Source organism: Mercenaria mercenaria, chromosome 3 (assembly GCF_021730395.1).
Source record: "Mercenaria mercenaria strain notata chromosome 3, MADL_Memer_1, whole genome shotgun sequence".
NCBI lineage: Eukaryota > Metazoa > Mollusca > Bivalvia > Venerida > Veneridae > Mercenaria > Mercenaria mercenaria.
The window spans coordinates 73594875-73618020 of record NC_069363.1 but is presented as its reverse complement, the minus strand read 5'-3'; the positions used below and the strand labels follow the sequence as shown (position 1 = coordinate 73618020).

General features: G+C 34.6%; 1 protein-coding gene across 2 annotated transcripts; it reads left to right on the top strand.

Annotated features, from left to right (window-relative positions):
• Positions 1–7753: 7753 nt before the first annotated feature.
• On the top strand, positions 7754–20124 carry LOC123524397 (uncharacterized). 2 transcript variants are annotated; one of them, XM_053538902.1, is made up of 6 exons: positions 7754–7865; positions 14592–14622; positions 15075–15689; positions 16152–16205; positions 16722–17126; positions 17913–20124. In XM_053538902.1, the coding sequence occupies exons 3-6, from the start codon at positions 15086–15088 to the stop codon at positions 19628–19630; spliced, it is 2781 nt and encodes a 926-aa protein (XP_053394877.1). In that variant the 5' UTR covers positions 7754–7865; positions 14592–14622; positions 15075–15085; the 3' UTR covers positions 19631–20124. The 2 variants fall into 2 exon arrangements, with proteins under 2 accessions (XP_053394877.1, XP_053394878.1); XM_053538903.1 differs by lacking the exon at positions 7754–7865 and adding an exon at positions 8268–8282.
• The last annotated feature ends 3022 nt before the right edge of the window (positions 20125–23146 follow it).

Genomic DNA, 23146 nt, shown 5'->3' with positions numbered 1-23146 from the left:
TAACTTTGTCCGGAGCATTTCTTCTTCAAGCCATATGGGAAAATGAGACCCATCGATTTTTCACACGAGTGAAAATATTTTATATAGCGCAAAGAAGGAGCCCTTTACTTTATTTAAATTTATGGAAAAAGTATTATAGGTATTTTAGCTTTGCAACGATGTGATAATATTCTTTTGCATTGCCTTTCTTATGGAATTTTTATTTTTAAAATGAATTTAAAGAAAATGGTTTTTTTTGCGTATACTTTATGTCTGTCTATCTACAATAGAAACATAGTAAAATATGGTTTATTTGCTGAAATTTCTTCTGTTTAACAAAGAATAAATAGTTTTCTTATGTGCGCTTAAAGACCTTTGCAAACAAACTTAGTAATCTATATTCATTTAGCAATTGTTTCATACTAATTTCAGTTTTCTAGGTGAAGAAGAAAATGGTCTTTTATAAGCTTTTTGCAGATGAGTATAGGTTTTTTTTCCTTATCGGAAAAGACTCGAACATTCTCGTATGTTTCCGTCAATTCTTAGGGAAATTTTTAAGCTCCTTAACGGTAAAGATGATTCTTTCCACCGCTAAAACAGCACATGTACGGATTTAAAAATTATTGGCGCTCCATAATATGATTTGTTTACAGCCAATAGTCAATTTTAAACGCTTTGAGGATCGAAGTTCAAAATTTAAAAAAAGAAACTTTTAAAATTTGAGGCGGCATATTTTGGGCAAGTTAGAAATAGAAAATCAAAATTCAAATTTGAAAGGATGACTTTGAATTTCGCTTACATTGAATTTCCCCACAGACTCGGAAATCGAAATTAAATAAAAAGAATTCGTCGAATTTCGAGGCAGAATTGAAATTAGATCCAGCAGGATGACCGAAATTCAAATGTTTTGAGGGGAGCGGTCGGCCAGTGGATAATGTGACACCAGTACTGGCTTTTCCAGGAAGCGGACCCAAGAGTGGTTACAATAAGCTTGAAGCTTTCATCACAATCGAGCTAAAACAAATTAGTAAAAAACTAAACTAATATTTTGAGTGGCATTGAATTTCTAGTCAATCGGCATTAAAAAAAAAAATTGCGATCTTTAAATTGGCTCTTAATTCAATACATGCTCGATATTCAGATTGAAAATTTCCAGTGCTAAATGTTCGAGACGTCGAGCTCGCTCGAAAATAAAATTAATGCAAGATCGAATTCTAGCTGTTTAAAAGATAGTTTCACATTCAATACCAGTTTTAAATTCGATTGCTTTGAAAATTCGAGCAGGCTTGAAATATAACACCGGGAATGATCTATTTAGATTTTTAAAAACTTGAATTTCGATATATCCGATCTTGCACGATTTTTAATCTTTGAATCTTGAGCAGTTCGCGGATTCAGTATTATACTGAAATTCAGCTTTTCAAAATTTGAAGTACGATTTTCGAGATGGCTCGACCTAATTGCTTGCTCGATATTTGACTTTTTCATTTCAATATCAATCTTGGAACAGGCTGTTCATTTTAATACGATTTTCGAAATTTGGCTTTTGGAATATTATAAATTTCGATCATTGAGCTGGCCCGAAATTAAAAGGGATTTTGAATTTGACGTTTCTCGATCTTCAGGTGTAGCTTAGGATCAAAATTCGATAAGTTATGAAGTTGAATTTCGATCTTCGAGCTGGCATAAGATTCTAAGCTAGTTGGTCACCGCTCACGACATAATAATAGATGTGCAGTTATTTGATTACATAAAAAAAATACTTAAAATCTTTATTTCATAATCATGAACATCAAAGAAAGTTTTACAAAAGCGAGTTTCATCTGATTGTAAGAAAGTAGAAATTTCTTTTGGAAAATCATTGTTTGGTTTTATAATAATGTTTTGTTGAGAATACCGTTATAAATGGTATTCTGATTAAACCACCAACTACCATTTAGGTTTCTATTTTCTAATCTATCTTTGCATCACTGTAATTAGACTTAACAATATCCCTAAATCCATTGATCAAAGTATTTTAATGTAAACGGTACATTGGGGGAAGAAGGGTTAGACATCGGCCCGAATACGGAGTAGGCCGAAAAAATAGCGAACAGTCTCGACTGCAGATTTACCTGGCCAATCTTATTATCGGCTTTTGTGGTGTTTTTCACGACGGGTCTAATTTTCCCATATGATGAAGGGATTTTGATGTAGATGTAACTGGGCACAAATGTTCACATTAATGCACCCTTTTTTTAAGAATTATTTCCTTTTGTTGTTACTATAAATAGATTATATTGTAGGGAAAAATCGAGACCACTTTTCTGTGGTACAACATGCATGTTACATCCAATTTTACCTGGTAAAGAGTTTCTTGTGGACTTACATTATATAGTTTTTTTTTAGGATTAATTTCACTTTGTTCTTACTATATATAACTTTTATGGTAACTTTTTTATAATCGGCCATAAAAATTCCAAATGAAAACAACAGTAGGTTTTTACATATGCAAATTTTAATCCAAGTGCTTTGTTATATTATATTGTATATATAGTACAATATTGTTTATATATCATTGGCAGATGTCAGTTCATTATGTTATACTGCAGTAGAGAAAATTAGGTGCCTTCCAGTAGGGGATTTTGTATTGCATGGCAATTCACTTGTTTAGGTCCAGTATTTTCATTTTTTTTAAAGAACAAAACTATATAGCTGTCCATCTTCTGGATAGCTAAATGTTTAATTTATAGCAAAGTCACTGCTAAATGTCTAAAAGAAAGCAGAAAGACTGCTCTTTGTCGAATCATTAGCAAAACGCCTGCTAAATGTCTAAGAAGTAGCAGAAAGAATCTCTGACAAAAAATTTAATTTGGCCAGGTTCTGATTTACAGCTGAATGTCTAATTTTTAGCATAGTGACTAGTAACAATCAGCAGACTGAATGCCAGTTGTGTTACATACAGGAAAATTACAATTAAATGTCAAACAGATAGCAGAACAACTGCTATTTGTGCTACAGTAAGCAGAACCTCCTTAGAAATAAGGATAGATAAGAAGGGTTTATTATGTTATAATTTTCTTCACAATGCTACAGTTAGCAAGATTCATTAACTTGGAAATGACAGGCGCTTACACTCCTTTTACACTAAGCTTTCCATTCCCATAGAAGTTTAATTTTTGAATCAACGTAAAAGAATACTTGGGGACCAGGTCAGACGATTTATGTCAAAACTACAATGTCTTCAAGACTGGTAATAAAGAATTTCGATTTAATCATATTTTATTGCTATCTAGAACATGCAATACATAGTACATACAAATTTATAACACAATAAAACAAACAAACATATGATGAAGACGATTTACGTAAAAAGCAAATGGGTTGGGTCACAAGTTTTACCAACATTAATGACGGCCCTCCCCCGAGATAAGTAATATAACAAAATGACCAGAGTTGTGTTCAAGATAAATACATACTAAGTAAATGTTTTATATGCAATTTTTTCATATTTACTTTTGGAAAAAAGAAGAAGAAAATAACAACAAAGATAACCTTTGAAATGAAATATCAAATTTAATTTAAAAAAGAAAAAAAAAGGAAATGTATGTTCTGTTCGCTCTCCACGCCCCCGATGCAACAATGTTGATTTGTAATATAAATATATTTGCTTGTTATCCCCTTAACTCTTGTAAATGACAGCTTCTTATGACTTAAATATTAGTCATTGTTAAATGGTCTTGTATGCTTTATATAGTTGTGTACTTGACGAAAAATTATACCGTTGACTTCATCTGTTAAATTAAAGCCAAAAAGTAATTTTCTGGTACTTATGGGATGATACTGTCGCGTGTTAACAAACAATTGTCGACGTTGACAAAATTTGGACAAATTAAAAAAAGAATGTTCTGCATCTTCATTAATATATCCGCATTCACAGACTGAATTATCTGGTATGTGGTTTGTGAATAAGTCTGCATTAAGATTGCTGCATTTATTTCGTATTCGTGCGTGATGATTCTGTGGAAATCTCTCTCCGGAAATGAAAAAAGAAGGTACTAAATATGGTTTGAATTTTTCTTTTAACCATGTCATTTCTTGTCACCATGCGCGGATCCAGATGGGGGACCGGGGGTCCGGACCCCTCTGGAAAATCTTTAAAAAAGGAAAGAAGACAAGAAGGAAAGAAAATGTTTTTCGAAAAAGGCAACATTAGGACTGCATGTAAAGTATATGCGGCTGCTGCTACATACGACCCCGACATAATTCATATTATTTATCTAAAAGAAACTAAGAATTTTACCTTCAAGAAAGCTTGATTTTATCATTTTCGCAAATTTAACAGGTTAGTCCACAAAACTGTCCCAGAGTGCAAAAAATGAAGTGCCAAATTGCAAAATTTCCAGGGCGGGTGCGGGTGGGGGCAGGGGATCAGACCCGCTATGAGAAAATTGGCTGTGTCCGTGCATGGTCACTATACCTGTCCAGTACTGGACATTATGGTAAACGCTTCATTCCTGCACAAATGACAATTTCGCAACTTCTGTCCGGTTTGTACAAATTTCTGGCCGCGATAAACCATTTGACTTGTTTATACTTGAAGATTGATAAAGAATCGGAGTTGCGTATCTGCCGATCAAGGTTATTCCAAAGATTGACTGATGAAGGTTTAACTGAATTTGCATAAATTTGTAGCCGACGTGCCACAGTAGCGTAATCTGCATTGTTTCTTAATTCATAAGTGTTAGTTTCGAATAGGGTATCTGGAAATTGTTCTGTTAAATAATTTGGTAACTCTCCACGGCTATATTTATATTCCAGTATTAATTTTTGCATTTGTCTTCTGTCTGATAAAGAAACCCAGCCTATTTCATGGAGTAATCTTTCAATAGATACGGATCGAGTTAGACCTGTTACAATTCGCGCTGCGTCGTATTGAATTCTATCTAATAAATCTTTTTTCGTAAATTGTACAGCTGTCCCAGACTATCGAAGCAATCTAAATAACAGGTCTTAAGTAAGAAATATATATTTGATTCAATGTTTTTCGCTTATAAGTTTGAATTTCAACATTCTCATTGTTCCTAGAATTTTTGCTACAGATGCAGTTATATTAGAAATATGATCATGCCATGATCCATTATTGCTAAATGGATCATAAAGATTGACGGCTGTTGCTACTATTAACAACAAAACGGGACTTTCACATGATAAGAACAAAGGTTTTATGTGTTATTAAATAACCAATTATTGTCCGACTTAAATAACGCAGTCCTGAATTAGTATTTGAAATAATTCGTAAGCTTGAACGGACAATAATTTTATCTCAGTATTCATTTACGTAATAAACTAAAAAGACAAAATTTCTACTTACCACCAGAAATACTTTGGTTTCAAACTCGCTTAAATTTTAATAAGCGTCTATCAACTATGATCAAACTGGAAGTCACGTAGACGCTCAGTAACCTTATAGGCTGAACACCACTAAATCCGGCTGTTCTTTATTTTATATAAAATTCACTCATTTTAAAACGGGTTTTCGACTTTTTCTATCATATCAGATTTTCAGAGACTTATATTCCCATAAAGAACTATATCGCTACTTTAGAAAAACAAAAAGAAACGGGGGTGTTAACTTTTATATAAGAAAACTACAGTTCGCTAAATACAACCCGCTAAATTTACTCCTTTTCGCTTCTTTCAATTTCTCTTTTCAAAACCTTAGATTCTTACGCCGCCATTTTTACATAGAATGCGATAGGATTTATCAATTTCTTCAAATGGCAATTGTTGTCCCACCCTCCGTACAGCCCAGGCTGCAACTTTTATTTGTTTCCAGAAATCAGAAAAGGCTCGCTGAAAACAAATATGAGACCAGGACGGCTTTGATGTTTGCTGTAAATCAGTACCTCAGCAGTAGGTCTACTTCATGGTCTGCAGAGGAAATATAAAAGCTCCCATAAACAAGTCAAAAGTGTGCAGACGTAGGTTGGAAATATGTTGAAAAAGAATGAAAAGATTTGAAAAATACTGAACGGTTTATGAAAAAACGCAAAAGGTCCGTATATTTTCCGACCACCCCTCGTATTTCGCTGGCAAATTATATCAACTTATGCCTAAAAGTTTTAAAAACACACATGTAATGTATATAGTGACGTTAACATCGGCCGTAAAATATAAATGAAAGAAAAGAAAATATTCTTAGATATGCGTGTTTTAATATACAGTGTAATGAAACGTGATATAATAGCAAAGCTTTCATCACATGACTTTTTCTACCAAAAAGTTCTTTTATGAAATTATTCTTGTACGTATTTATGAATATTTCTGTCAATTGAAAAGGAAGTTGATTTTTTTGTCTGCTATAGGCCAAATTCTGCAGGGTCCCTAAAACACATACCCGGTACACACGGTTTGGATGCTTTATAATGTCTGAAGCACTCTTTTGATAATTGATACGTTAGATTGTAAGCTGCGTGGTCATTTTTCAGATAATATGGAATATAAGAGCTTTGCTATTGTACTGACAGCCAATAAATGATAGTTGCATCGTCAATAAAATGCGTCTGTTGCAAATTCCGGAAAACATAAATTGTTTGTACAAAGCTTGATATTTAGCTTGATAATCAACAGCAACCAATTTGGAAGAATGCAGAGTTTTAAATTTTCAGAATATGATCATATTATGCTAAGGAACACCTAGTACGTTTAAATAATATAAATTAATATATACTACATACTTGCATCAAAAGTTAAGATATTATGAGGACATACAATTATGTTATTTACGTTACCTTGGCTTACGGACAATACTTTTTAAAACATTTTAACAATATTACCGTGTACTACTCGCGCACGGTATTGTAACTATAACATATTTATGTTATAATTGAGAAAAGGGGAATCGGGTAGTGAAACCACTGGCGCCAGACCAGAAAGAAAATGCCTCTGTACATGTTATACCCTACCCTTAGCGGTTCTTATAGAATACCTAGGGGGTTGGTATAACATGTACAGAGGCATTTTCTTCCTGTTCTGGTGCCAGTGAGTGAAACCATTATCCGTGACAAAATAGTTGTACTACTGTTGAATTGCATCGACTATAACGAAAACCCTAACTTACCAAAAAACTCGACTTTTCCGATAACGTTTTCGTTATCGTTTTCTATTTATATTGCTTGATAGCACATGCTACATTATATTATCTGTTGTAGAGATAGTACCTTAGTTTTTCAAATCATAGGTATGAAGTTAAAAAGCTTTGAAATGAAGACAAATGTACATATATTTCTCAAAAATTGATATATTGACAATATTTTAACTAGAAGCGTAGAGTTATGAGCATTTAACATTTTCATGTAAAAGAAAATTTTGTGATCAAGGAAATGTAACTCTTCTTGGACCTGGAGAGCAGAAACATCAAAGGGACATAATATAGCGAATATTTCCTAAGTCTAAGACTGTTGTGACTTAACAGTTCGCCCAAGTTGCTCTGCCAATGGAATTGCTCCATTTCATTCAAATCTGGCCATTCTGTTTCACATCGGCTGTATGTATTGAATTTAATTGTTAAATGTTACGATTTAATAAGCTAACTGTAAGACGGTTATAAGTTGAATACAGCAGTTTTAATATATTAATTTCTCGCTTCGCTAACGCTCGCTCGAAATTAATATCTTAAAACTTATAACCTATACACAAATACAATATCAGCTATATCTAATGTAGTGACATAATTTTAATAGATTGTCGTGCGTAGTTTTACATACCCAGCCATGCGATCAGTATTATACCCGAGGTTGTTTACCCAACAAAGGTCATATTATATTTTCTACCTGTAACTTGTAAGTTAGTATGCAAACTGTATTTGTAACTGCAGGTTATGGGGCAGTTGGATTAATATACCAGTAAGTTTCAGTATTATCTTACTAAATTTATTAATTTTGATTTACTATGAATTTATTATTTATTCATTGAAATGTAGTGTTAAGTAACATTGAACGTGCACTAATAGATATATATAATGATTTGTATGCATAAACGGTTAAGAAAACTGTTTCACAAAAGTCAATATTAATGGGTACTTCAAATAATGACTTTAAAGCACAATTAACGACAAAATAATCGGATTATTTTTTATTCAGTTTTTAAACTATGAGCATGCAAACTATTTTTTTCTTATACATAGCGAAAAGTTAGTCACTTTTAATGCTTTTAATTGTTTATGATGCAGGGTTCGAACGTGTTTGGGCTCATTAAAATTCTAAGCGAGAGTGAAAGGTTAGTTAAACTAAAATGGCGGATATCAGCGAAAGTGAAAGTAGGTAAATACACATTTTACCTAATTATCTCAAGTTTGCTAATTTAAAGAAAGAAGTCGTTCGTACATCGTGTGACGACTATATCGGTGAGAATGTTACAAGTTTTAACTCGATGAAACGTATTAAAAAGGTTATTGAATACATAAGTTGTTGTGTTTGTAAACAACACGCGGAAACGCCATCTGAAATCATAAAATATTATCGTTAAATGACACTTGGAGATTCTGATTTATTGAAGAAATGCTGCAAACAAGCTATATGACAAAATGAATTACAAAAAGGTGACACTCACTTGTGCATTATATCCAGAAAATGCATTCACAAAGTGTAAGTATGTTTTTTGGTTCAATAAAATAACTGTACGCTTAAGATATGGTTTGTTTAGGCAGATATAGTGTGAAATTCAATAAAGCTGTACGAATAACAAGCAATTAATTTATTTTTCAACACAAATCTGTGATAATTCTGATGTAGAATTTATAAAAACTAACTTTTATTATTTGCTCCAGTACTTCTTAGAGCTTGACTTTCAAGAAAAAGCTTAGTTTATTATATTTGAAAATATATTGTGTCTAAACTCATACGTCCTCCGCCTCTGATTAATGCGGAGATATTGACAGTTACGTGCGGAGACCAGGTAGCACAGAATCCAGGAAGACTGGTTAGGTTATCAACCCACCAAACTGTTAATTATAATGTATATACTAATCAGACTGCAATCATATTTTAAGTCAGCACCCTTGGCGGGCTTTTAAAACTTCTTTTTTTGGTGGCGTGGATTTTAGACTTTCAATTTATATGATTACTAGTTGATAATACATTGTTGGTTAATTTAATGTTGTCATTTGGCGTGTTTACAGGCGAATGACAATTCGGAAACATGAGATGAATTATTTTACTTATTGTTTTATATCCCCTAAGAGTCTGTCTGATAAAATGAATGGGTAATAGCGACCCGTTTGATAATTTAGATAAGTAATCAATCTTGATTAGATAATACTAGTTTATGTACAAATCTTGTAGTTGAAAATGTACACGTTTACAAGTTACTGTAGGCAATCGTAATCTGAAATTAGTTAGTGCTCATACGAAGTGTATGAAACATCATAATTAAGACTCGTGGTTTTCTAGCACACGGTTTAATGCAGCTTAAGTCACACTGGACAGTGAACTGTACACAGTACTTTTTTGCGCTACATTTGTCTGTGTACATGTAACAGTGCCTTTACGGTTCTTGTAAAGCCTTTTGAAACCTCCCCTCGGGTGAATTTTTGCTTTAGTTTTTACGCCACATAGGCCTTGATATATCATAACGAATATACCAAGCTATTCATAATAAGTAAACAGGTTATTCTTTTTTCAACAACACATTTTGCCTTACATCACATGTACTTTCACTGTTCATGTTCTGTTTCGAAGAAGATATCAAGCTTCCTTTTCAAAAGTATTTTATCATTAATTTATGATTATTGTTTGTCTAACATATGTCTCCAGGTACTACGGGAGTTGAAAATGTTACAAACCATGTACATTAGAAAAATGCAAAATAATGCAAAATGAAAGTTGAAGTACAGCTGTCAAAATGACAAAAAAAAAACTGCAATGTTTCAGAAAATATAAAAGTTAACTATTTTTCATCACAGTTTGTTTAAAGGTTTGTGTGCAACATCACATCTCAGTTCCCATTGCATCCATTTGATTGAAACTTACACAAGGCTTCCAAGTCAACAAACCTACTGAAATAACCATGTAAATAAGTCTTTTGACTTTGATACAACTTATGACTCTTTTCCAGCTTAAAAAAAGTTGGTTAACTTTTTTCGTGCAACTAACTTTCAACCTGTATCTCATGTAATGGAGGTTGATAATAAGATGTATGATATCAATACCTTTTCTTTTGGGAGTACGGCGTTTATATTTAATTGAGAAATTGAGTGTTTTGGACACACAAAATATGTTTTCTTCAGGTCGCATTTCAGCACAATGCACTGCAGCTTCATCTACTGGCTCAAACGGAGCATTGCAGTAACAGCATAACCTATAAGAATTCATAAAATTACAGTATTTCCTTTCGTCATATGACACATATTCTTTATCTATATACATATACATCTTTTAATAATTTTGTAACTACATATCGAACTTGAATTAGCAGTTTAAACGAAAAATGGTAGGTTAACGTCGTAATGTTGTTTACGAGAGAAAAAGGTCAAATTATATAGTTATGAATGCTTTGGTGAAATATAATTACAAAAGATGTAGTAAAAGTGGTTTAAATATTTACCATTTCAAGTCCGAAAAATAAATAAAAAATTAAGAAAACAAGTAAATGAAAACAGTCATAGTGGATAACATGTAGAGGCACCTATACATTTTGTCGTATAGACACACATCCGTAGTGTCGGCTATGCTCGTCTTATACATATACTGAGTTAACATAAAGTGTTATAAATGAATACGGTAACAAAATAATGACTATTATCCTACCGGCAATCACATATGAGCCGCGCCATGAGAAAATCAACACAGTGGGTATGCGACAAGCATGGATCCAGACCAGCCTGCGCATCCGCGCAGTCTGGTCAGGCTCCATGCTGTTCGCTAACAGTTTCTCCAATTCCAATAGGCTTTAAAAGCGAACAGCATGGAGCCTGACCAGACTGCGCGGATGCGCAGGCTGGTCTGGATCCATGCTGGTCGCATACCCACTATGTTGGTTTTCTCATGGCACGGCTCATATATTTTTCACATGGATCGGAGGAAATATTGACGTGTTAACAATTGCTATTGATATGCTTTAACGACTTCCCTTATTTTCTTAAGGTTTAAGAATTGTATATGTATGACTGATTTCTTCAAGGTTCCGCTTGTTTTGGCTTGTTTTGGGTTGAGCGCTGTTTTCAACAGTATTTTTGTTATGTAACAACAGGCAGTTAACGATGTCAGTATCCCTCGATTCTGTATCAGTGCTAACACGTTCTCCACATGCAATTGCCAACTTCTCCACAGATATATGAAGTGGAGGACGAATGATTTCGGACACGACGAAGAGAAGGTACACCTTGTCCGGGGGTGGGTATCGAACTTACGACCTTTTCCAACTGAGCTAAGCGGGCCAGCTTCCATCAAGATAAGTCACTTTGCCTGATAAAGTAATAAATCCATATATAGGTACTTGCTGTAGGTAACCTGTTGTTTATCTGTAAAAGTGCTTCTGATATTATTCGTTTTGTGAAATATGAAAATCGAGCTTCAGAAAATGACACATTTGCAATACATATTATATAAGTTAACAAGATCTTGAAATATAGATAAGTGACTATAAATGTTAATTATGCACGTCACGCTTCCTCGGGTTACCTTTAAGTTTGTGCTCCAATAAATATTTAACAAGGCAGTCTGAAAGACAGCTAAATCCCCCGCCACTGCTATGGATAGTGAAAGGGTAAACCTTTGATTTTAGCTGTGACCTTGACCTTGAACTGACATGGCTGACTCATGAATTCTGCACAACGTCTTGATGAGGTGATCATTTGACCAAAGTTTCATGAAAATCCTTCAAGGGGTTTAGGAGATACAGAGCTGAAACCTTTGACCTTCAGTTGTAACCTTGACCTTGAGTTGACATGGCTGACTCATGAGTTCTTGATGAGGTGATCATTTGACCCAAGTTTGATGAAAATCCTTCAAGGGGTTAAGGAGATACAGAGTGGACACCAAATGGAAGGCTCAAACCTTCGACCCTTAGTTGTGACCTTGACCTTGAGCTGGCATGGTTGACTCATAATTTCTGCACATCGTTCTGATGATGTAATCATTTGACCCAAGTTTTATAAAATTCCTTCAAGGGGTTTAGGAGATATAGAGCGGACACGAAATGGAAGGCTCAAACCTTGAACCTTCAGTTGTGACCTTGACCTTGAGCCGACATAGCTGACTCATAAGTTCTGCACATCGCCTTGATGAGGTGATCGTTTGACCCAAGTTTGATGAAAATCCTTCAAGGGGTTTAGGAGATATAGAGTGGACACAAAATGGAAGGCTCAAACCTTTGACCCTAAGCTGTGACCTTGACCTTTAGCCGTCATGACTGACTCATGGGTTCTGCACATCGTCTTGATGAGGTGATCATTTGACCCAAGTTTTATAAAATTCCTTCAAGTTTAAGAGATATAGAGCGGACACAAAATGGAAGGCTCAAACCTTTGACCTTGAGTTGTGACCTTGACCTTGAGCCGGCATGGCTGACTCATGGGTTCTGCACATCGTCTTGATGAGGTGATCATTTGACCGAAGTTTTATAAAACTCCTTCAAGGGGTTTAGGAGATATAGAGCGGACACAAAATGGCAGGCTCAAACCTTTGACCTTGAGTTGTGACCTTGACCTTGAACCGACAATGCTGACTCATGGGTTCTGCACATCGTCTTGATGAGGTGATCATTTGACCCAAGTTTCATGAAAATCCTTCAAGGGGTTTAGGAGATATGGACCGGACACGATTTTGTTACGGACGGAAGGACGGACGGACGGAAGGACGCAGACCATTCCTATTATCCCTCCGCCACGGCGGGGGATTAATAAAGCAATTTGAACGCAATTATGTGTGTTCAAAACATCAATAGTTAGCTTACTGGCGCATTGGTTAAAATGATCATTGTGACGGTTTGAACTTTGCGTATATTGAAAATGTCTTTATGCTTAATTTAGACTTCTTGCTTTTATAGAATACATTGATACATTTGTTGTTTTTTTCTCTATTTCACAGTGCACTTTTTTCATCAATCGATAATCAGTGCTTTATGTGGAGTCATTTCCTCCGTACAGTTATCTCCAAGCCTACATGTGTAGGTTATAACACAATAAACAGCCATAATTTTAATGGCCGAATCACACATTAGGACCCATTTTAAATCTTTTATCTACTTTTTTTAAGAATATTGTCAGTGCTGAATAAAAATAAAAAAGTAAGTGGGGGTCATGTTTGATTCAAGAAAAATATTTTCAGTCAAACACACAAATTACAAAATCAGCTAAAAATGTGACCCCAAATTGTAGGGATGGTTTATGATTTAAGTTTTCATGACAAAATCTGTCATGTTGTTATTTCATTATGAAAATGCTAACTACATATCAAGCAGAGATCTGTCATATGATTTCAGCAAAATAATTGCACAGAAATTCAGGAAAACAGCTCTACAGAGCAAAAAAAAACAAAAAAAAAACTGGGGACTGTTTGAATCCGCCATTATGCGACTACAATATTTTTCGCGCCATTTTCCTATTTAGTGTACGTATGCCTGTAGTGTCTACGGCTTGACTCGGATGCTGACTAGCATGTGACAAGGTGGCTAATCAGATTTTAGTCAAGAAATGGATCTGTTTGAAACTTCAACATCACTTAGCGCTTAGCACAAGTTAGATTTTAGAAGTATTTTTGAAATTTGAATTACTTATCATGGTTGCACAACCATGATTTTGTTTCAGATTGCTGTAATATTCCAATAGTTGTCAAATACAGATGTACAACTAGATATTATGTTGTAATAAAAAGATATATTTTTTTTTTTTTTTTTTTTTTCATATTAAGGGAGATGGGGTATTAATTAGAAATGTTATCATATTGTACATTATCCAGGGTCAATAACAACATTAGGTTTTCGGCATTACTTAACTTTCAAACCAACGCATTCAAGTGTTACGCAAAAATTATGTATTTTTCTCTCTAAACACTAATGTGATCATTTCTAGCAAAATTTATTTAATCAAGACATCGTGTATGTGTCTGCAGAGATTTTATTTCTATCGATTATCAAGGAATTAAGTTCTGGTTATAAAATGTTGAAAAATTCTTACAAAAGAAATTGATGAGTAGATTAGGTGGTCGCGTTTCTTTTTTAATGTTTCGAATCACTTAGGCAATGAAATACGTGAAAATAGTGCTGTCAATTTAATTATGCACATGTTTACAATTCACGGGTTTTCTATTACTGTTTTATTTCAAGAAGAGTAGTACGAGACTGTTGGACTGAAAAGTGTTGTTGATTATATATACTTTACCGAGCTATAGTTAACTTTTTCATATACACTCCATTTTTGGTATTCTGTAGAATTTCTTCAAACTTAGGATATTGAAGGACAATCATCTAATAAACAAAAATATGAAATAAAAATCATAGGTCACCGGTATTGAAAAAAAGTTATCTGCACTTGAAAACGGCATTTTCCCCGAAAGAAGAAATTCTATTATTGGGAAAAACTTTGCTTCGAATTCTAGCGTACGCCTTTAACACTTTCTTTTCATATATTTCAGACTAAAGAAGAATGTCACAACGTAAAGAAAGGTACGGCCGGCTAACTGTTCTCTTGTCAGGGTGTGTAATTAAATGGAGCAGACGCTTGGTGTTGAAATGCGTGAAAATAGTGCTGTCAATTTAATTATGCACATGTTTACAATTCAGGGGTTTTCTATTACTGTTTTATTTCAAGAAGAGTAGTACGAGACTGTTGGACTGAAAAGTGTTGTTGATTATATATACTTTACCGAGCTATAGTTAACTTTTTCATATACACTCCATTTTTGGTATTCTGTAGAATTTCTTCAAACTTTGGATATTGAAGGACAATCATCTAATAAACAAAAATATGAAATAAAAATCATAGGTCACCGGTATTGAAAAAGAGGTATCTGACTTGAAAACGGCATTTTCCCCGAAAGAAGAAATTCTATTATTGGGAAAAACTTTGCTTCGAATTCTAGCGTACGCCTTTAACACTTTCTTTTCATATATTTCAGACTAAAGAAGAATGTCACAACGTAAAGAAAGGTACGGTCGGCTAACTGTTCTCTTGTCAGGGTGTGTAACTAAATGGAGCAGACGCTTGGTGTTGAAATGCGTGAAAGATTCGTCACCCGGAGACCACGAACCACATCCGTGGGAAGTTAAGCATTTCTTGAAGCACAACAGAGGAAAAATCTTGCGCTCAGATTATGGACGCAAAATGGATAAGATGTTTAATCGCAGCGGAAATGGAGATATCAACATTGAGGACTGGGATCTCCCGCTCTGCTGTTTCGTCTTACAAGAAATCTGTCAACTTCCGTCAAATATAGCTGAAGACATCAAATATGTAAGAAAAGTCCGCAACCAGTTGTGTCATGCTCCAAGTCCAGAACTGCCTGACCACAGATACGAGAAATATATGGGCAAACTTAGCCAAATACTTCAGACAGGACTGGCTTTTATTAATGACATTGATTTGAAAGAAGAAACAATGAAAGAGTTTGACTTCTGCAAGACAGGACTGTTTAGTTTAGACATGGACAAGTGTACAGATATGAATAAACAATGGCGGCAACAGGAAGCGGAATTAGGCGAAATCAAGAAAAATCTTGATCAAGACGATAAAGGTGATTAACTTATCGATTAATTGATTGACAGATTAATTAATTTATCGATTAATTGACTGATCGAGAGAGTGAGTGATTTCATTTAATTTAATTTCATTTCTTTTATATTCCCAGTGTTTATTTAAAAATTAACTGTTTTATTTGTAATTTTCTATCAAAATGCTAGCTTCAATTGTACACAACTTCACCCTTATGCAATAAAGGATAAATTATATGTAATTGGAAAATCAAAGTAAAATCTACTTCATATGTATTTGTCACCACGAACATAAAACTAAATACCCACCATATAAACATATTCTGATATCTCTGAATCAAACAAAAGACATTCATTATAACACACTTACAGATTATTATAATCTTTAATAAACATAAATTTTTATGCATTCGTAATTCAGCATATTAGAATTCATCGGTATTTAGTATCTGGTAGACACTACAGTAACGTATTTTGTATTTCAGAAGAATTAATTGCTGTTAAAAGACGACACGGTGTATCAAATCAGACAGTCCCAGGTTTGTACTTTAGATTTTTATTGTAGAGCGAATGTTAAGTAACATCATAAACATGTACACATCTTATTTCATATGGCGACGCAAAGTTGGGTAAATTTCCAGACTTTCCTTATATAATCTACAAGAAGATTCAAGTCTGTTCATGGGAGGTAATGAAATGTGTAGCACTCCCCACGTGTTCTAGCTCCGAGCAAAATTTTAAATTATAGATACGTTGAATGGAATTAATATACCAACACCGATTCGAAGTACTGAGAGAATTTAAAGAGGGGCATGCGGCAACATAAGGACTGTTTGATAAAATCTGTAAGAAAATCATTTGTAGGCATACAATGTAAGCAATTAGAATAATAAGAGGCTCTGTTTGAATGAGCTGTTAGCCAGCTTAGTAGCTTCTTCAGTTACTATTTGACATCCCAAGATATATATGGAGGTCTATTCATGTTTGTGACTATGTTAAATAAATCGAAACTTTCAAGACGAGATGATTGACTCATGTAGATCATTCCTTTTCAGACGCTGCTGTTGACCTCGTTCTGATGGGATGCACGGACGACAACCGAAATAGTATATCTGAGCTCCTTGTCAGACTATTTGACGAAAAATTATCAAAGAACACAGATATTTTCAATGAGCTGTCACAGGAGCATCTGAAAAGCATTCGAGAAGCCGTTTCTGCCGCAGTTACCTCCCTTATGTCTGATGGAAAAGAAATAATTTCCGCAAAGAAGAAATGCGTTAGCCTTACAATAAGGTGTGACTCATTTGTCGCCCTTGCATCTTTATTGGAAGAATGTGTCACGGGGGAAATGACGCAGAAATTTGACGCAGTGGCCGTGGCATTACGGAAAGCTTACGGTCATTGTGAGCTATGTGTTGTTATCTTTGAGCATGAATTCTGGAAATGCATTATGGAGACAGGTAATTATTATTTTTGTATGTAACGTAACTTACACACGTGGAATTTTTTCCCTGTTTGTATTTATTTATAAACGGGAAATTGAGGTACATAGAAAATATAAATATTACACATCAGCAAAAATAGTTACAGTACTTCGATGGTAAAACGACGACATATTAGATTTGTTAAATACGTTGTATAAATGAACATTGAATTCATCCACATTAAAGCACACGTCAGATTTTGAACTAACGATATCAGGTTTTGTTTACATGAAAAATTCTAAATCATTCGGAACAAAACTTAACTGACCAAACTTCGGAACAAAACTTAACAAACATGTTTTTGGACCAAAAATAAAGTTATTTTACCAATTTATTCAAGATTCTGACATGAAAATTGTATATGAGAGAGGTATTAGAGGCATTATATACGAGGTCTGCATTGCTTTAAAATATTACAACCATTAAATGTATTGCTTAAAATATTTGGGGTACATTACATTGTTGAAATACCGTAAACTCTTCAATGATAGAGCATTTAAAATATTTGACTAAGAAACTGATACGTATACAAGAAGTATGCAGACGCCTAAACGCGATAAGAAACGTAATGGGCGAAAATCAGTATAGTTTGAGATCATTTCAGACAGACAGAAGGTATTTTCAATTTTGAGGTAATTACAAGCAATTTATTCTTTCGGATTGTGACAATATACCCATAATTGTAGCAGTATTTAACATCTCTATTCACTCAGTAACTTCTGTAAGCTTGTGTATAGGAAATATTGTACCAATTATTTACAGATACTTCATTTGAGACAGATAGCGACACTAGTGAATCAAGAGGTATTTGTCATGGTTATGAAAAACACACAGAAATAAAATCAAGCACAACTAGTGAACACGAAAAGGGAAGTTGGTCTCCTTCCGTTGATGAATCGACAGCAGAAAGTCAAGTGGGTCTAAACTTGGTGGATACGTATGTTGAAAATAAAGGTTCCAACGAAGAAATCAAGAATCAGGTTGAACAACAAGAATTTGAGATTACTGAGAAATGCAAATTGCATACAACCAAAGTAGTAGAATGTTTTTGTAGTCGCCACGACGTGCTTTGTTGCACAATTTGTGTTGTATCTGAGCATTCAAAGTGTGGGGAAAATGTTATATACATTCCTAACGAAGTTCGTGCCACCGACGTGGCTGATAGTCCAGAGCTAAAAATGGTAACAAATAAACTCAAAGCTCTTACTGAAAGAACAACTTACAGTCAAAGTCGTGTAAAATTGAATAGAGAAGCCATCGATGCTTATCAAGGTGATACAAAATCGTATATAAACCAGTTACAAAAAGAAATGAATGAACGCTTTGAACAGATGAAGTGTGAAATTGACGAGAAGTTGAACGACTTCAGGAGAGAGGACACTGAAAGTATGGAGGCTCTGGACTCATATTGTTCCTCTGTCTTAAAGATATTAGCAGGAGAAACAAATGAAATCGCCGAAGTAGAGAAAAGCAGGAATATGTGCCAACTGTATATAACTATGAAGAAACAAAAGATGAACGCGTTCAAGCTTGAGCAACAGGTGAAAGAAATCGAAAACAGAAATGAAATAAACCGATATAATTTTCAGCCAGATTCTAAACTTGTTGATTTATTACAAGGAAAACTGGAAGGTATAGGTCGCATTATAAAACAGGAAGCCAAGACATACAAAGTAAGGCATGTAACCAATATTGACGTAACTGCTCAAGAAGACAATGACTCTAGCAAATGTTGTGTTTCGGGAATAACAGTTCTGTCTGATGAGCATCTTGTAGCTAGTGATTCCGAAAATAAATTAATGAAACTAGTATGCATCACGGAAAACAAAGTCAAAGCGTCCGTTTTGCTAATGTCCTCTCCAGCAGATTTAACTACAATTAATGAAAAAGAAATCGTCGTTGCAATTCCAGATGCGAACACTTTGCAGTTTGTGACATTATCAGATGAAATAAAGTTGAAGGCCGATCGAAGAATTTCAGTAGATCAAGCATGTCACGGTGTAGCTTATCATGATAGCAAGTTGATCGTTTCCTTTATCCCAAAAACATATATGCGACCGAGCACAGTGCAAATTCTAGATATGTCTGGAAAAAGACTGAAGTTCATATATCAAACGTGGACTGGAAGTCCAGGTTACCTTACTATCAATAGCTCAACAAATACCCTGTACATGTCGGACTGGTATAATGCAACCGTGACTAGCTTGTCTCTGGACGGCACCATAAAGGCAGTGTTTTCGAACAAGGACATGGGAAAGCCAAATGGTATTATTCATGACTCAGAAGGGTATGTGTATGTATGTGGCCGTAAAACTAACAACATCATGCAGTTGTCTGCTGACTGTAAACACGTTCAGATACTAGACGGACTTGACGCAAATGTGCTTGAACCTGTTAGCTTAGCCTTCAGCAAGGCTGAGCAAAGGATGTATGTAGGAATGAATAGTAGTAAGGTCATCAAGGCATTCTATCTCATATGAAAGACAAATACATGTATGTCCAAATCATGACTTAGCTTGACTTGACTTGACTATTATTATCATCATGCTCATTTTGTTTTCTTACAAAAATAAATTCGAAACAATTGGCATAAAATTATCATCAGTGTATATTGTCCAAGTTTCAGTGCTGAACTTTTAGAAATTATTTTAAAGGTCTAGTTCATCAAAAATAACAGAAAAACGGACTAAGTAATTTTGTTTAATGTTTTACAAAACATTTGTATAATGTGTCTGAAGAAAAGAAAGAAGACTACAGTGCATAATTCGTGAATATTCATTTTAGGGACAAAATTCTGTCGATTCATTTTTTTTTAAAAATTGCCGATACTTTGTATTCTTTTCAAACGTTGTTGAACCTTCTCCATAAATTTTGACATAACATAAAGTGTTAATAATGTACATAATGTAAATGTTTCCACCCGAGTAACTTTGATTCAAATGTTTATGTGATCACATAATATATTTATATGTTATCACTTGTTCCTTTATGTTGTATGTTAGAACTTTATATTGCGATCTATTGTAAATATGTTCAGCCTTTCCTGTAAATTGAAAGAAATGAAGTATCTATCTGTTTACCCATAATTCAGGGTATGTAACTTTTTTCTACCAGTCTAACGTGAGCAATCTGTGAAAACCCTGAGATTACCTACATTCTATTTAAGCTTGCTCCAGTTCTTAACGAAATATTAGATCTCATGTCGTTTATTTTCCAAACAATATTTTGTTATTATAGCGATTTCATATACCTTTTAACGAATAAAGATTTTGTTTAAATAGGATAAGATTTTGAGAACGAATTATAATATTTGGATGAACATACTAGACTAAATAAGATTTCGGAAAGCGACTCAACGAAATCTTATACTTGCACTTGACGGTATCTTAAATGAACTGCGAATATCCGCCAGATCTAGCATATACCATATATCAAATGTTTCCAAATTTATAAAAGTCGTCGAGTCGCGGTCATTTACTGACGATTGGCGCTATGCCATATGCTTTCATAGAAATTCAATTTTGTACTCTATCGTGTTAATAAGACAAACAATGATTTTGTTGTGAAGCAAAAACAAACATTTATGATATCTTTTGTTACTGTTATCGATCAATTCAAGGTTATGATTTTGTCATCCAGCGGATATCGTATTTATAACCATTGGGGCTGGAAATAGGGGCCTCCTTGGCCCAGTGGTTAAGGTGAATGCCTGCTTGGCCGAGCGGTTAAGGTCGGTGGCTTTGAATCACTGCGTCACATAGAGACATCCATTCAACTGGCTTTCGGAATTGGGCGATTCTATCCAGGTGAACACTCGTGTCTAAAAAGATGCTCGCAGGGGTACCTGGGGTCTTTAGCCACAATCAAAGGCTGGAAAAATCGCCATATAAACTATAATTTTGTCGATATGACATTTAACCCAACAAAAATGAAACGAGCTGGAAATAGTTTAAGGCAAAACTCACATGTCTAGTCTTTGCAAACTGGCAAGATTAATGTGTCTTCTGATTTCCGGTTTCTAACTGGTCTGTTTAATACACTTTTATCGGCTAGAGACTGATCATGTAGAGCCTTATATGTGTGGGTCAGACTTTCTACCGTATCCTGTTTAGATATTCCCGGATAACCAATGGACTTTCTTCAATACGGATAAATTATGACTGCGGCGGAACGTCCTACTGCAGCTGTTGTGTTCTGAACATGTTGCGATGTGCCCAGTTGCGGAATTACAGGAGTCTAACGGTGAGATAACAGTGCAATTGTCAAGGGACATTTTATGGCATCACTGGGAATGGTAAGATATCGTCTTGTCACTGCACAGCTGTACATTTCGAGACTGTTTGGTGTTCCATATCCTCATTTTAGTATTGCAGTGTTCCAAGATTCCTCATACCGTTTGGTGATTTTATCACAGAGTAAGTGATCTTCACCGATACGTCAGCAATGTGCCTGTGATTTGATGTGAACAACATTACCTTTGTTTCTTCAGCTTTTGGCTTCAGTACGTTGCGATGCGAGACGATATTAAGCAGACAAACCACAGTGTGGTGCAATGCTCATTCCTAGCCACAGCTGTTGGCTTAAAGACCGGGTATAACTAAGGGGCCGACCATTTGATTTTCTGGGGGTGTGGGAGGGCTGGAAATTTACATGGGAGTCAAGATATTTTTCGCTTTCTATAAGAGTCAGATCATTTTGTTGTTTTTTTATTTTTTTTTTGTTATTCAAAACCTAATAAGCACGATACAAAAATGTGTTCTGTATTGTGTAATTTGCCTTAATAAGTACATATTAAATAGCTAAATGCAAGCCTCTTTGATTAAATTTGACTCAAATTATAGTTCCTATTTTTGAGCTCTGTCATATATATTTATAAGAAAAAATGTTTTAAAATATGCTATGTGTATATATGAACAATATATATATAACAGTGTATAATTGATACCTAAAAGATAAATGAGCCATAAGGGGCATAGCCAGCCAAAACTGGAATAGACGGGCGAATGGTCGGGGAAAAAACATCCTTTTAAAATGCTCGGAGGCCATGTATTGTAGGCTTTCCAAAATACACGCTTGCCGTTTTCTTAGATTGGTGCATTGGGTGCACCATCGAATTGGATATTGTACATACACAATATTGTATATCTGTATGTATGAATACCAGGGCGTAGGAGTATTTCCAGTGTTGGAGGGGCCAGGCTGGGAGAGACTCATCCTGCAGAATTTTCTTAATTTAAACGCTAAATCCTGCATTCTGTTGAGTTTTAAGAGAAAAAAATGTTGGTTTTTTTCAAATGTTTGTGTTTTTTCACCAACAGAAAAGTTTGCGTTTAACTGATAAATATTTTTATGCGTTAACGCTGTTCTATAAAAAGAAAGCATGAAAAAGCTTAATTACATAAATATAATGTCGATAAACATTCATTTCCTTTGTTTGGTTGGGTTGTTTTTATTATATGGTCATAGTACTGAATGTCCAGCCGGAGCTGTCCACTGAGTTTGCGTGGGAGTTCAGAATGATATGAATTTCGTCTTTTTTAATCGCCCTCAAATTAAGGCATATGGCAACATTCAAGCTTTATTGGTTGTGGATCACTGTCTATGTCGCTCACTGATGAAAAGTGACATGGACAGGTTAACACCGTCTTGTTAGTAACTGGTTTCCTTACTCTATCTCTTTCAACCGCTAATCAGAATAAGATAACTCAGCAAACACAGGATGTCGCAGCAAAGCACAAATCATGTCTTTTAGTATAAGGCTTTAAAAATGTCATTATGTTGAAATGTCGAAATATTCAGAAATGTATGCGTATTTCAAACCGTTATGTCTACTACATAAAGTAAGATTTCATAAAAGTTGTATGTTTAATTTTCTTCGTTTGACTTTTGTTGTTGTTGTCGTTGTTTCGTTGTTGTATCAAAAGATATTCGTGCTTGTCCTGAATGTTTTTGCATTTATATCATACACTGAAACACGCTCACCACAGCATCAATGG